Genomic DNA, 16047 nt, shown 5'->3' with positions numbered 1-16047 from the left:
CTTCCTCCAGCTCTGGGTACAACAATAGGTAAAAGACTAACTAACTAGCTGTTGAACAGCTGATTATAACCCTGTACTCTTGTGGGCCTCTCCTGGGCCCTTGCTGGGCTCACATCATTGGCCAGACTGTGTGTTCCACCACCGCATGGATTGTCATGCCCAGGGCCTCCCTAGCACATACCAGGTGCATAGCAGGTGCTTCATCAATGCTAAGGGCCTGAAGGTTGACTGCTAGGCCTATGCTAGGCTATGGAGATGAAAATCACATTTGTTGAGGGCTTACTAAGTGTCTGGCACTGTTCAATGTCATCTACGCATTAACTCCTTTAATCCTCTCAGCCTATTCGATAGGTATTGCTATGCTTATGTTACAGATGAGGAAACTAAGGCCCAGAGTGATCAGTCACCTGCCATGGTTGCATAGATAGTAAGGAGCAGAGCCAGGATTTAAACCCACACAGGCTACAGAACCCATGCACTTTGCACCATACCACACTTCCTCTCAGGATGGGTGTCCCTGTTACAACTGTCCTGTACAGCGAGACCAGGAGTGAGCCCTGCCCTCACAAAGCTTCCAACCTAAAAGATCCTTGTAGGATGTCCCCAAGTGAACCAGGCCCAGTGTCAATCCTCAACAAAAGCAAAGTGGTCAAACCTGCTGGTTATAACCCTGTACTCTTGTGGTATATCCCAGCAGCCTCTTCTGGGCCCTTGCTGGGTTCACAGCCCCTCAGAGTGTAGTCGCTGTCTGTGGAAAGAGGAACCCACTGCCCAGGGAGCACACACGCACTACTGACCTCAGGGCTATATGAGGGAAGCAGTTTTATCTCCATAAGCTCAAGACACCCAGCTAAAGTTACACAGCTAATAAGGGATTTTGAGCCCAGGTCCATCTGTTTACAAACCCCACACCTCTTTTCTGGTCTCAAACTGCCCTCCTAGGACAGAGGTTCGAGGAACCTGTCTAGACAAAATACACCTGCTCCTCTCAGGGGCCCACTCAGCATTCTGGCATTGACACGGTCTGAAGGAACAGAACCTGGGTTTAAGTCTAACCCCACTGCCCCAGAAGAGAACACAGCTGGATCCCCTCCTACAAACTACACTCAGGCTTTGCTCCCCTTGAATTACATATGTAAGATCTATAAACATCCTCCCTGCCAGCACTCTGACCAATAAGAAATATACTGTGCTGTCCAATGTGGTAGCCACTAACCACATATGCCTATCAAGCACTTAAAATGTGGCTGGTCCAGCCGGGCGCGGTGGCTCACGCCTGTAATCCCAGCACTTTGGGAGGCCGAGGCAGCCAGATCACGAGATCAGGAGATCGAGACCATCCTGGCTAACACGGTGTAACCCCATCCGTAATAAAAACACAAAAAATTAGCCAGGTGTGGTGGCGGGTGCCTTTAGTCCCAGTTATTTAGGAGACTGAGGCAGGAAATGGTGTGAATCCAGGAGGCGGAGCTGGCAGTGAGCTGAGGTCGCGCCGCTGCACTCTAGCCTGAGCGACAGAATGAGACTCCATCTCAAAAAAAAAAAAAAATGTGGCTGGTCCAAATAGATGTGCTGTAAGGATAAAATTCACACTGGAGTTTGAAGACTTAGTATGAAAACAGTAAGGTAAGCTATCTTAATATTGTTTTATAATGCTTACATGTTGAAATGATATTTTTGATCTACTGCATTAAATATAATATATTACTAAAACTAATTTCACCTGTTCGATTTTACTTTTTAGAATAGGGCTAGTAGAAAATTGAAACTTACCTATGTGGCTCATCTTTTTGGCTCACAATATATTTCTAGTGAGCAGCACTTCTTTAGAGGTTAATAAATACAGTAATGCCGTGGTGGCTGGTGAATCAGCTAGCAGAGCTATAAAAATTAATGAATAACCAGATTAAGTGGCGGTGAGAAAAGTTCTTTGGCTAGCTGCATGTGGAGAATGTCGGTAAAAATACCCAGTGTAGAACAGGGGCGGTTAGTATGAACTGGTCGAGGCTTCTCAGTCATGAGTCCGAAGGACAGAGGCGGAAAGAGTAACCAATGTGCATGGCTTTAGTGAGAGTAAACTCCCCTTCTCTGTGCCATCTGTAGACGCACCAGAGTCCTGCTTAGAAGTCTGCTCTCCGAATGTGTAGGCTGTGTCTCCGCTCCTCAGGATGGGCTCCGTTGTTAAATCGCGGCCTTCGAGGGTGTGTTGTTGTTTCCCTTGTTCCACAGGAGGATGCAGATGTGGAATGGAAATTCGCCCGAGCAAAACTCTGGCTGTCTTACTTTGATGAAGGAAGAACTCTACCTGCTCCTTTTAATCTAGTGCCAAGTCCTAAATCATTTTATTATCTCATAATGAGAATCAAGATGTGCCTCATAAAACTCTGCAAATCTAAGGCCAAAAGCTGTGAAAATGACCTTGAAATGGGCATGCTGAATTCCAAATTCAAGGTAGGTAGCCTGTGGTTTATGGGGCTGGAGAAGGCAGCAGGAGGGGGCGGGCAAGTGGAGTGTGTTTGAGTCATATGGCTGCCCTCCCCCACCCCATGCAAGGGGGGCCAGGGGCTGGGAGGGCCGGTACTCTGTAGAGTCTGCCTGGACACATCTGAAAGCTCCAATGCCAGCAGAGGCTACTGTGATACCCCCCTTTCTCCTTGCAACCCCTTGGAGAGGTGCCCTGCTGGGGACTTAGCAAGCTGCCTGGCTAGGCTGTGACCCCAGTGAAGGGAACCCCTTAGTGGACTTGGAAATGGAACAGCTTTTCTCAGAAAGTGTCTGGAAAACGATCTCCGAGAAAAAGGTTTCCTTCCCACTGTCTGGCTCTCCTGGGGATTCTCAGTGTTTATTAGTATGTTAAAACCCCTGGAGAAGAGACAACCATCTAACCTTAACTCAGTGCTTTCCAACCAAGTTGGCTAAACAATATTCTGTAACCCTTATTAACATCCTACAGAGCTAAAGGTCCTAGAAACAATGTTCTAGGAAGCCAAGCAGCACCGGGTCAATCAGCTTTCAGAAGCTGCCTCACTGAGACAGCCCCGTATGTGGATACTGTTCAAGTCCTACAAGATATGTAGGGATGCATGTATGTTTTTGTGTGTGATATGTGTGGGTTTGTTTGTTTTATCCAGAAGACTCGCTACCAGGCTGGCATGAGGAATTCTGAAAACCTGACAGCAAATAACACTTTCAGCAAGCCCACCAGATACCAGGTAACCACCCCTTTCCCAAGCATCCAAGCATGGGCAGAAGTAGACTCCACTAAGACACAGATTCAGTCCCATGGCTGTGTCATCCCCGAGAACACAGCTTCATTCCTTCCTTTATTGCACAAATATTTATTGGGTGCTTACTATATGTCAGGCACTGTGCTACTTCCTGGGGATACAGATAGAGATGTGGTTCCTTCCTCAGTGGCACCTCCAGTCTAGTGACAATGGACAATGAACAAGTCAACACAGAGATAAGTGTATGCCCTCAAACTGATGACAGTGACAAAAAGAAAACAGGAGGACTCAAAAACAGAGAAAAATAGGGAGCTTCTGCTTAGATATGGTTTTCAGAGGGGACATCTTCAAGGAGAGAACAGTCAGCCAAGACCACTCGGATGCAGGAGGCAGCCATATGTGACCTTCCGGGCAGAGGAAGAGAAGGGTGGCAGGTCCAGAGCAGCCTGGCCCTGTGGAAGCAGAGAGTGGAACGAGGTGAGGTCAGAGGACCAGACCACTGTCAGGATGGGGGAGAGGGTAACTTTGCCCAGGAGGGGAGATAATGAAATTGTATTCGTGCTTTAAGAAACCACCTAACTGCTATAATGAGAGGAGACAGGTGGGGACAAGAGTAAAAGCAGGGATACCAGTGAGGAGGATGTGACAGTCATTCAGGTACAAGGCATGGTTGCTTGGATTGGGGTATGATCAGGGTGATGGAGAAAAGCAGACAGACGCAATACACTTTCTGGATGTATAGCTGCTGGGCACATATCGGGAGGGTGAGGCGCACCCAGCATGGCTCCCAGGTTTCTTTCTTAAGCAGTCAAGTAGATATAGGTGTCTTCAGACTTGGACTGCCAGCCTGCCAAGTCTGTTGTCAGAAAAATTAGAAAAAGAACTTTTATGCTTCCAGTCCTTGCATTGCTTTTGGAAATGAATGCCAGATCTCTGTATCCATTTGGATCAGCCCATGCACCAGTGATAAACGATAGCTACGGATGATCAATTATAAAAGTGCAGGCCACTCCTTTCCTGCCTTCCACTTCTCGATGATCAGCAGTTTCACCTATGCTGATCACTTCTTATCAGATGTAAATTTTAAGCTGTCCTGAGCATGCCTTTGGGTGGAGGTGATGTGCCCCTGGTGCCACCTTCCCACAGGGAGCAATTACAGACTTAGATATTTTAGATATAGGTCTCTAATTGAATCTCTCCAACCATATTTCAGAAGCCAGCTGTGCAGTTAGGAGGATTTAATTGCACAATTAAGAAATGGCTCATCCCTCAAAGAGCTTATAGTTCTGTCAGATGACAGGCGAAAAATTAGTAATGGGCAAATCTTGTGTTTAATCACGCACAAAATTGGGACTGACTGGTTTGATCTGCTTTGAGCTATTTTACAAAACAAAGCCTTTGGTCAGTGGAAGGATTTTTATTTCTCAGCTTTTCAGAGAGAAGTGTAGATTATCTGTGTCACAGAAAAGATAGATACCCAATGGGTTAGGGCCAAATCTCTCCTAGGTTTTGAGCAGAATCAGCTCCTGAGATACAGGAAGATCAATTCTGTGTGAATGTCCCATCCCAGAATGAATCCTTTCTGAAGGAGACCATTTCCTTTTATTTATTTATTTACGTACTTATTTACTTTATTTATTTATTTTAGACAGAGTTTCACTCTTGTTGCCCAGGCTGGAGTGCAATGGCACAATCTCGGCTTGCCACAAGCTCCACCTCCCAGGTTCAAGTGATTCTCTTGCCTCAGCCTCCCGAGTAGCTGGGATTACAGGCATGCACCATCATGCCTGGATAATTTTGTATTTTTAGTAGAGATGGGGATTCACTATGTTGGTCAGGCTGGTCTCGAGCTCCCGACTTCAGGTGATCCACCTGCTTCGGCCTCCCAAAGTGCTGGGATTACAGGCATGAGCCACCGTGCCTGGTAGGAGACCATTTTCAAAAGCAGTCTCAGAGCAGTCCCCTCTCTGTCTTCCATCCTCGCTGGTTGAGTCCATACTGCCTTGAATCTCCCCAGGAACTTCCTGCTGTGATTACAGAGATTGGCCGTCTACAACTTCAGGCGACTGATGACCTCGAAAAGCTTTGCTCATTTTGTAATTTGTGACTCCACAGAAAAAGCCTGAGGCGACTTATTCAAATAGTTGTCACAGAAAAGAAGAAACAAAAAGCCAGCCAGTAGGCATCAGAGGAAAGGGACTGAGGGAGCGTAGTCTTTGCACATCGGCTCTTGGCTCCACCCTGCTAGGCTGCATGGCATCGTCCTGAGTCATCATCTGCTCACAATAGAAGTAAACCCTGAGATGTCACTAAAAGACACCTGGATGCAGGCTGGACACTAGCTCAGGTGTAGTTGCCCATATTCCTTGGAGATGGGCACTGTCTTCAACCTCATGTAACAGATGAGGGAATTGAGGGTCAGTGGCCAAGGCCACAGAAGTGACTGAACTGAGATCTCTCTGACTCAGAGGGCCCCCCTCTCTCACCACATCATGCTGCTTGGACACTGGCCTATTATTTATCTTCATAGTGTTGCACCAGCACCCTCCTCAGAACCTGTCTTGCCTGTGTTTGACAGTCACCAGGAAGAGACCTATCTGAGCCTTCCAAGCACACAGTGAAGAGGCAAAGAGCAGGAGAAGGCACTGGGGCACTTTTGCTATCACCAGCAGCAAGGACAATTTGAGTGGGGATCTGAGTACGGCTCCTCTCTTTCCTTGGGCCCACCAGTGGTCTTCCAAGTAGCATTGCTTTCCTCCCACAGCAGCTTCCAAATGTGCAGAGAACATTAGCAGCCCAATTCACCCCCTCTTTCTTACAATCCAGGCCCTAGGCAGAGCTGCTGTCACTGAGCACATATTCCATCAGCCTCTCACATGTTGTGGCTCTGAGAAATCACTTTGTGTTCCCAAGAAGATAAAAGCACCATCATTCACACACATTTAGTTACTAAGCTTGCTACTTTTTTGTCTCTTCATTCAATTTCTCGACTGTTAGCGTTTCAGGTGTTTATTCTGCTGTTTGTCAATGCTTCTGCTTTTGTGAGGTCTTTGTTGTAAGGGAAGACAGCTCCTTCAGACTTCAGAGGCTTTCTGTGTTGTTTCCTTAGACTCCAGGGTGTCTGGATTGTTACTTTTCACAAAACCATTTTTTGTAATGTGTTTTCCAGTCTGGGCTCTGCAGACCTGAGACCCAACAATGGAGCAAAACCATGATACTGGTGAGATGGCCAAAGTATGCCTCCTCCCCAAGCTCCCTGTGATCTGTTCCAAGATCCAGCTTGTCAGTTTGTTGGGGCAGGAAGTATACAGACCCACATACTCACTCTGAGAGGTATATTTCTTTATGGTGAAACTGAACAAGTGATATCCCAAATAATAGATAGAATCCAGGCACATCCATCTTTCACATACACGCCAATCTTTATGCTGCAATCTGCTCCCCAAAAGCCAGTGGGGAGTTCTCTTTTCCATCTTCTAAATGGCCTTTACTGAAGAGATCAAAGCAAAGAGGATGGACAACTTGCCAGTGCCTATTTCTTCTATTCTTGTGTCTGATAAACCTCAGTTTAATGAATGACTTGTCCTGTAATCCATTTTGTCCACTCTCTTCCAAATGTTCCTCAATTTCTGTTTTCCTAGGTGACCACATTGCTTCCCTCTGGATCCTACCTCATTGGCCATCATCAACATACAGTATGTGTTCTCTCCCTTGCTTCCTTATCTGTGTCCTCATCTGCCCTGGCTGTGCAGGGAGAGTTGTCTCTCTCATAGAAAGATGTCCTGTATTCCCCTTCACCACCAGCAGCCAGAGGCCATCTGGCCCCTTGTAGTCTGGGCTGGGTCTGGGCTGTGGGAACTGTGTGCCTTCCTCTCCAGACGTAGGGCTCTGCCTGACAACTGCTGTTATCCATTCTGCATCTCATCTTCATCCTCCTGAGTATTCTTTTCCTGAGTGATAGCACTAAATATACTTATCTCCAGTACTTTCTAATGCATGGGACAGGGCAGGGAGAGTAGACACTACCACGGACATAGTAACTTGGAGAAAGCTTATTATCTCCATGAAGTGAAAGAACTCTATGGAAGATAGCAAGGAGGTATCTCATACTCATCACAAAACATACACACACACACACACACACACACACACACACACAGAGATACACACACATTTCCCCCACATAGTGAAAGAAGGGAGGCTTTCTACATCCATCTTTTCTATTAGGTTGGGGCAAATGTAATTGCAGTTTTTCCATTTTAATGAAATCAAATAGAAATAGATATCCTATCAAGGGAACCAGCCCCCAGTATTTCAACGTAGGTTCTTTCTATTTTCCATAAGCGTCGGCTGGCTGAGAAACAAAGAGAAAGAGTACAAAGAGAGGAATTTTACAGCTGGACCTCCGGGGGTGACATCACATATCGGTAGGACTGTGATGCCCACCTGTGCCGCAAAACCAGCAGGTTTTTATTGAGGATTTCAAAAGGGGAGGGGGTGCAAGAACAGGGAGTAGGTCACAAGATCACATGCTTCAAAGGGCAAAAAGGAGAATAAAGATCACGTGCTTCTGAGGCCAATAAAGATCACAAGGCAAAGGGCAAAGCAAAGATCACAAGGCAAAGGGCAAAATCAAAAACTCCTGATAAGGGTCTATGTTCAGCTTTGCATGTATTGTCTTGATAAACATCTTAAACAACAGAAAACAGGGTTCAAAAGCAGAGAACTGGTCTGACCTCAAATTTACCAGGGTGGAGTTTCTTCCCCACCCTAATAAGCCTGAGAATACTGCAGGAAACCAGGGCGTATTTCAGTCCTTATCTCAACCACATAAGACAGACACTTCCAGAGTGGCTGTTTGTAGACCTCCCCCCAGGAATGCATTACTTTCCCAGGGTCTTAATTATTAATATTCCTTGCTAGGAAAAGAATTCAGCGATATCTTCCCTACTTGCATGTCCGTTTATAGGCTCTCAGCAAGAAGAAAAATATGGCTCTATTGTGCCAAACCCCACAGGCAGTCAGACCTTATAGTTGTCTTCCCTTGTTCCCTGAAAATTGCTGTTATTCTGTTCTTTTTGAAGGTGCACTGATTTCATATTGTTCAAACACACGTTTTACAATCAATTTGTACAGTTAACGCAATCATCACAGTGGTCCTGAAGTGATGTACATCCTCAGCTTACAAAGATAACAGGATTAAGAGATTAAAATAAAGACAGGTGTAAGAAATTATGAAAGTATTATTAGGGAAGTGATAAACATCCATGAAATCTTCACAATTTATGTTCCTCTGCCGCAGCTCCAGCTGGTACCTCCTTTCAGGGTCCCTCACTTCCTGCAACAATATCCTCTGTGCCATCCATGTTAAATAGAACTTTTGGCCATTTCTCCAACCATTTCAGGCTTTCTGGTGGCAAAACTGGCTTTTGAAGGTATCAAGTTGTGCAGCATGCACATAACAGAAGGGAAGTTAGGTCTCTATGAGGACATGAAGTTTTTTTGGTTTATGAGACAGAGTCTCACTCTGTCACCCAGGCGGCAGTGCAATGGCACCATCTTGGCTCACTGCAACTTCTGCCTCCCAGGTTAAAGCAATTCTCCTGCCTCAGCCTCCCAAGTAGCTGGGACTACAGGTGTGCATCAACACGCCTGGCTAAATTTTGTATTTTTAGCAGAGATGGGGTTTCGCCATGTTACCCAGGCCGGTCTCCAACTCCTGGCCTCAAGTGATCCACCTGCCTCAGCATTCCAAAGTGCTAGGATTATAGGCATGAGCCACCATGCCAGGCAGGACATGAAGTCTTTAAGAACTGGCAGGCAGTCAGACTGCTCTCCCTGAAGGTCCCTGTCACTCTGGGAAGTGCCCTGGAGGTGAGGAGGAAGGCTAAAGTTTCCCGGCACGTCTGCAGTGCTCATCTGGTTCTGCTTCCACAGGAAGCCTTTATAATCCTAATGCACACTGACAGCTTCAAAGTAAACCTTTGCTTTTCTACCCTCTGAGCCCTAGGTCAACAGAAACCCTGGCTCAGGTTGAGCATGCCAGTGCTCAAGAGTGGGTCATGAGCATTCCTGCCAGTGCCAGAGCAGAGACCCCCTTCTTCAATGGATGACCACTGTATGATGTCACCCAGCCTCTGAAATCTAGTGAGGCTTCCCCCTGCATAAAAAGACTCAGTACCCAGACATGGCCCAAACCCTCTTTGACTAATAGGGGCCAGTTTCCCACATCTCTTTTCCTAAACCATCTTGAGCCTTTATTTTGATGCCCAGATGAAGCCCCAGCCATGGTTTCCATGCTGGTTAAATCTCAGATCTGCCACTTTCCAGCTGTGTGACCTTGGAGAAGTTACATCAGTGTCTGAGCCTCAGTGTCCTCATCTGTAAATGGAGATGACAACTCCCATCTCACTGAGTTTCTTGGAGGAGTCAGTAAGATGACTTTTGTGAGAGGCTGACACAATCCTGGTCTATGGAAGCACTCAATGCATTTGCTTCTTTGCATCTTCATCCTTTCACCCTTCCTCCTGAGGGGCTCCTCTGCATTGAGGGAGACTACAAGCAGGATCTCACCTATCCCAGCCAAATAGGGTTTGAGGGGCACATTTTCTATTACTAGTAAATATACGCCATGGAATGTTCTTAAGTACAAAAGGTGCACACCAAACAGGAAGGGCTGCAATTCTGGCTGCACCTATGAAAGGATTTTCCTCAACGTCATTTGACTACCAATCTCTGGCTTATTATTTTACATGAGAAACAGTAAAGCTCTTTAATTGATGGATCCAGAAACTGAAGAACCCTCAGTTCCTGAGGTTTGCCTTGAAAAGGCAACCAACTTTAACTAGGTCCCTTTAATTTTGTGTCAGCCTGAAAGCTTGCCGTGGAAGAACACTTCTGAATTTCTTATTCAGTAAGAATGACAGATACCTAGGTGTCTGTTTTGTTATGTTTTTTTTTTTTCATGAGAACTAGTTTGGGACAAAGTTTTTGTCTTGTTTTGTTTTTCCAACTCAAAGTGAAAGCAGCATTATTGAGTCTCATGGAAAGGGATATGTGTGTGTGTGTGTGTGTGTGTGTGTGTATATATATATATTTTTTGTATATATATTTTATATAATCTCAAAAAATATTTTTTGAGATATATATTTTATATATATCTGAAATAAATAAATATATATATATATATTTTTTTTTTTTTTTTGAGATGGAGTCTCGCTCTGTTGTCCAGGCTGGAGTGCAGTGGCATGATCTCAGCTCACTGCAACCTCCTCTGCCTCCCAGGTTCAAGCAATTCTCCCTGCCTCAGCCTCATGAGTTGCTGGGATTACAGGTGCCCACCACCATGCTCAACTAACTTTTGTATTTTTAGTAGAGACAGGGTTTCACCATGTTGGCCAGGCTGGTCTTGAACTCCTGACCTCAGGTGATCTGCCCACCTCGGCCTCCCAAAGTGCTGGGATTACAGGTATGAGCCACCGCACCTAGCTTGAAAGGGGTATGTTTTTATAACTTAGATAACTTACTTTATTGACTAGACTATATCCATGAGAAATTCAGCACTGCAGTTTAACCACTAGTAGGATAAGACCCAGGCTTCTCTGAGAAGGATCAGCAGGAAGCAGCAACGGTCAATTCTTCAGCCTGAAATTAGATCACGACTCAAACCACAGAGCCAGTTGGCCCATGAGCCCAAGGGCTGAGGAGGGGCAGCGCTGGCCTGAATGAGCTAAACCCAGTGTTATCCTAGAGAGCCTTTTGGGTTCAGGTGAAGTCTTGGAATCACAGGCCAGGAAGCATCTCTGTGGCAAGCTCTTCACGGTTAAAGGGATGGAAAGAACCATAATTGATGATAACGAGTAAATCCTCCAGCTCTTTGCATCCAGTTCACTTACTTTTTATTTGCAAGATGCTTTTCCACAGCCTATGCAGCAAAGCTAGGAACAGAATCAGGTCCCTACAGGTCTCTTCAAACTGGAAAATGCTGCCTCTGTCCTCTTGGTCCCCAGGTGTGAGCAGGTGAGAAGGCCACAGGAAGGGAGGACCAAGGAGCAGGGAAATCCCTTCCTCTCTTCCACACTCCTCATCTCTTGGAAGATTCAGAAGTCGGCTACCCGAGTATTTTTAAATCCTGTGATTTCACAGGAACCCTGGACCAACTAGCTGGCAAAATCCAAAGTTCACCTCCTGCAGTCTTTCCTACACTTGGCTCTATTCTTGGTGTGTCTTAAGTGTTTATTCATGCCTCGCCTGCTTAACGAATTCGGTATTTGCATAATGAACGGAACTTGAGGGCCAAATCCTTCTCCAGTGTGACTCCGGCAGCACAGTGTCAGGCCTGTGGGAAGTGGTATCTCTCTAAAACCCCAGAGGCCCAGCTGTGTCTGCTTCTGCTTCTGGTAGGAATTTTCCAAGGTACAGTGGACTTATCCTCCAAGCCTGGTCCTAACTCCTGTACCCAGCGGATCTCCTCTCATGAAGCGCACACTGCTCACTGTGACCTCCGAGGGAGGCAGCTCCACCCAGGCAGGCCTGCTAAGTCTTCCCCAGCCCTCCATCCTTGAAATAGAACTGAGGTCCAGGAAAGATGACATGACTGAGTAGGGCAGAGCCAGGCCAAGGCCCCTGGACCAGAGACGTGGATCCAGGATTTCCGCCACTCCCCACTCCACCCTTTCTCTCTGTCTCTCTCTCTCTGCTTGGCTCAGTTTCCTGCCACTGAGAAGTATCCCAGGTTCAGGTGGACATTGTGTCCTGTAGGGGAGGCTAAACAGAGACTGACCAGGTACCCACACTGTGCAGGTACCCCTCCAGAGTGAGGCACCAGGCATGGGAGGGTTGCCGTGGTTGCTGAGGCTCTTCAAGGGAGGGAGGGGTCCTGCTACACCACGTAGGCTGCCTCTGCACTAGGCCCACCCTGTCTGATCCCTTCCTTGCTTGACATTTCAGAAAATCATGAAACGGCTCATAAAAAGATATGTCCTGAAAGCCCAGGTGGACAGAGAAAATGACGAAGTCAATGAAGGTAAGTGACTGGATTTCCACCCGCGTGGTGATTTAAAACAACACGGGTTCTGCGGGTCTCACCGGCCTACGGCCACGGTGTTGTCAGGGCAGTGTGCTCCTTTCCGGAGGCTCCAGGGAGACTCAGTCTCCTTGGTCATTCAGGTGTCAGCAGAATGCATTTCCACGGGGCTGCAGGCCTGTCCCCATTTCCTTGCTGGCCTGAGCTCCAGCTGGGCTGCCCTGAGCTCCAGCACTTGGTCTGTGCATACAGCCCCACCACCTCAGAGCTGGCAGCAGGCATCAGGCACTCTCACACTTCATTTGCCCTGCCTCATCTTCCGTTGTCCCATCTCTGACCCCACTCCTCTACCTTCCTCCTCCACCTATTTTTTTTCTTTGAGATGGTGTCTTGCTCTGTCGCCCAGGCTAGAGTGCAATGGCACAATCTCTGCTCACTGCAACCTCTGCCTCCCGGGTTCAAGCAATTCTCCTGCCTCAGCCTCCTGATTAGCTGGGATCACAGGTGCATGCCTCCATGCCCAGCTAATTTTTGTATTTTTGTTTTTTTTTTTTTTTTTTTAGTAGAGATAGGATTTTACCATGTTGGTCAGGCTGGTCTCAAACTCTTGACCTCGTGATCCGCCCACCTCGGCCTCCCGAGTGTTGGGATTACAGGCGTGAGCTACTGAGCCCTGGCCCCTCCTCCACTTTTAAGGACTCATGTGATTGAATTGGTTCCACCAAGATAATCCAGAATAATATCCTTCTGTTAAGGGCAGCTGATCAGCAACCTGAATTCTATTTGCCACCTCAGTTCCCCTTTGAGGGGGAACATGACTACCCACAGGCAGAACACCAGGGATTAGGACAGGGACATCTTGGGAGTGGGAGACATTCCTCTGCCTCCCACAGCAGTGGTGGCCTTGAGCCAACCTTATGCCTCTTGAGTGCAGGATGGTTCAGAATTCCAGTGCTGTACTTCATTCCGTGGTGCACGTCCACTGAGCAGATGCACACTGCCTTTAGGGTCTGCCGCTACTTGCTTCTATCTGGCCCTGTCCAGTCTCCGTTCGAGGTTCTCAGCATCTAACTGCCAGCCATGTTTCTCAAAGTGTTCCTCACCTCAGAACTAGCTGTTAAAACTACAGACCCCAGACCCCACACAGACCTAATGAATCAGTATCTCTGGAGTGGGGCCTGGGATCTGCTTTTGGAAAACTGCACCGGGGTCTCTGAGGCACAATGAGGCTTACCGGCCATCTTATTTTCACTGTTTGGGTTATTTTCCAGTCAATTTTAAGCAGTTACTCTTAGATGAAAAGCAAATTACTTTATACCAGGTAATTAATGAGATACCTATGATAAGTATTTGCTACCTAGAAACAGCCTCATCCATGAGTGAAGTTTCTGTTCTCCTCGCTTGGGCCACAGGGAACTACAGAAAGAGCCTGGTCATTGGGTGACCCTCTACTTCATCCTGGGGCACCCAGCATGCAGCTCGAAGTCAGCCATGACTGAACTGCCCCTGAGCTGACATGGTTTAGGGGTTGACAACAGCCCACCTACCTACTCGTAGGTCTCAAACAAACAATGGCCAAGTGTCATGCCAGCCAGCCTGAAGCAGTGTGTAACTGATTCATGTGAACATCACTGATCATAAAAGGTGGGGGTGCTCAGGTGTCATGCCATCTAACTTACACCATGAAACGGGGGCTCAGTGAAGCACCTGATAAAAATAGGGGGTGTATCCATTTGTTAAAATGGTTCAAACTGTACCTTTAAGATCTCTACCTTTTATGTGTATGGACTATACCTGAAAAATAGATGAGCAATGTTTCCACAGACAGTGGACTCCCACACAAGCCAAGTGCAGTATCTCCAGTATTAGGAAAGATCCTTCTGACACCTGTTTGTGGTTAATAGAAGATTCCCACAGCCTAGACCCATTGGACTTCTAACCACAAGGTTCGCTGTGGAAATAAAAGTGAAGGTCCCTGCTAGGTGGTCCCTCATTATGGAAGGAGGAGGCGGCGGGCATTGTCGCAGCTCCTGTCAGTGAGGTGGTGCTGCTGCTGGTGTGGGCTGAGTGGACCCTGCTCAGGTGGCCAGCTCACTCCCAGGAGGCTGGTCAGCTCCATGGTCACCATGGCTGCATCTGCTGTGCCAAGCCATTCTCTCCAGGGCCCTAGGAGTTTCTCTTCTCTACAAATAACTACGGCAGAACAAAACATAGCATCTTCAAAATCAATGCTCCAGTTAATGGAGTTGTTGTCCAGAGTCTTGAAATCTGCCTTTAAAGACTCCGAAACAAACTTTTTAACAAGTATTTTATGAAACAGGTGTTAGACACAATTCACAGCCCTGATCTTGACTCCTCCTTCAAATCCCTAAGGGAAAGGTTTTCCTGGAACGGGAGGAGAAGGGCTTTCTATGGATCGATGAGTCCTTCAGCGGTGGAGGAGTTGGGTGGTTCTGGGTTCAAATAGAGCCCCCTTTGCCTCACCTTCAACCCTGGTGGGCTGGCCCGGGACCCGACATTCCGCTGGAAGGATGCACATGCCCACATCCGCATGGGACAAGCCCCCAGCTTCCACCTGCTCAGACTCAGCAAAATCTCCTCTGTCCTTGCAGGCGAGCTGAAGGAAATCAAGCAAGACATCTCCAGCCTGCGCTACGAGCTTCTTGAGGAAAAGTCTCAAGCTACCGGTGAGCTGGCAGACCTGATTCAACAACTCAGCGAGAAGTTTGGAAAGAACTTAAACAAAGACCACCTGAGGGTGAACAAGGGCAAAGACATTTAGCACCCCACATCGGCATCTGTGACTTCTACCAGCATTCCAAGGCCAGGGTGGATGCCCTGGCCCCCATCCCTGGTGGGGAGGGGTCCCCAGCCCACTCCTCTAGGACATGAAGGGGATCTCCTGGCTCAGTCTCTTGCAGCATGACTGACATCTCCAGCCCGCTGGCCTGCCTAGACCCAGAACTGCTGTGAATCTAGGCAGTTGGGTAAGAAAAGCTATCACGGGAGGAGGGGAAGAACAGTTCCCTGACGAGTGTGAGACCTTTGGTCCAGCCACAGTGAAACCCATCCCTGTGGCCAGAGCGGGAAAAGGCCATCTTGGGTGCACACCTGTGCCCTCCCACTGCAGGTGGGACTGCAGCTCTGGCTGTGTCCTGGGAAGACAAACACCTCAACCCACAAACTCCTTCTCACTCCCTCCCCGCCACTCCCCAACACATCCAAACAGAACCGGGAGGTGACCTGTGATCTATTCTTAAGTGCCAGATGAGAACACAGCCTAATAGCAAAATAGTTCTATTTGTTTATAAAAAAAAAAGAGAGAGAGAGAGTTTAAAAATCCTAAATCGAAAACTGTACTGTAGGTAGCACTGTTTAGAAAACAACAACAAAATCCAAATGATGTATTTTTACCTTTGTTAAGATTATCTTGTATTTACTATTTTTACCTAAAATGGAAAGAAATAAAATTACCTCATAATAACTTCTGTGTATACGCTGCCGGAGCCGCCCCACTCGCAGGCCCAGTCTGGAAGTGGCCTTGGGAACCTGTGGCCCAGGGACGCTCTGAGAAGAGAATGGGCTGGTGCGATGGGGGTTGAGTGGGGACGAAGGCACCACCCTCCCGAGAGTCATGCAGCCAGGACCCCCAAGAGCTCCAGCCTCCACCTCCAAGCGCCTCCTCCTGTGCCCAGACCTAAGGTCAGGAAGGGGGTAAAGGAAATGCAGAATAAGTGGAAAGTTTCCTCCCACCCCATTCTAGAACTTTCCTCCATGTGAAAGGAAGGGGAGGGG

At 47.4% G+C, this 16047-nt stretch overlaps 1 protein-coding gene across 1 annotated transcript in view; it reads left to right on the top strand.

Moving 5' to 3' along the window:
* TRPC7 (transient receptor potential cation channel subfamily C member 7) overlaps positions 1-15736 on the top strand; it is a 141024-nt gene extending 125288 nt beyond the window's left edge. Inside the window, exons 9-12 of the mRNA XM_003900135.4 lie at positions 2230-2451; positions 3132-3212; positions 12177-12252; positions 14865-15736. Of these exons, the coding sequence (XP_003900184.2) occupies positions 2230-2451; positions 3132-3212; positions 12177-12252; positions 14865-15034 (549 nt within the window). The 3' untranslated portion in view covers positions 15035-15736. The remainder of the gene's footprint in view (positions 1-2229; positions 2452-3131; positions 3213-12176; positions 12253-14864) is intronic.
* Positions 15737-16047: the final 311 nt, after the last annotated feature.

This window comes from Papio anubis, chromosome 5 (assembly GCF_008728515.1).
Source record: "Papio anubis isolate 15944 chromosome 5, Panubis1.0, whole genome shotgun sequence".
NCBI lineage: Eukaryota > Metazoa > Chordata > Mammalia > Primates > Cercopithecidae > Papio > Papio anubis.
The sequence above is the reverse complement of the archived record's forward strand: the minus strand, read 5'-3'. Positions and strand labels throughout refer to the sequence as shown.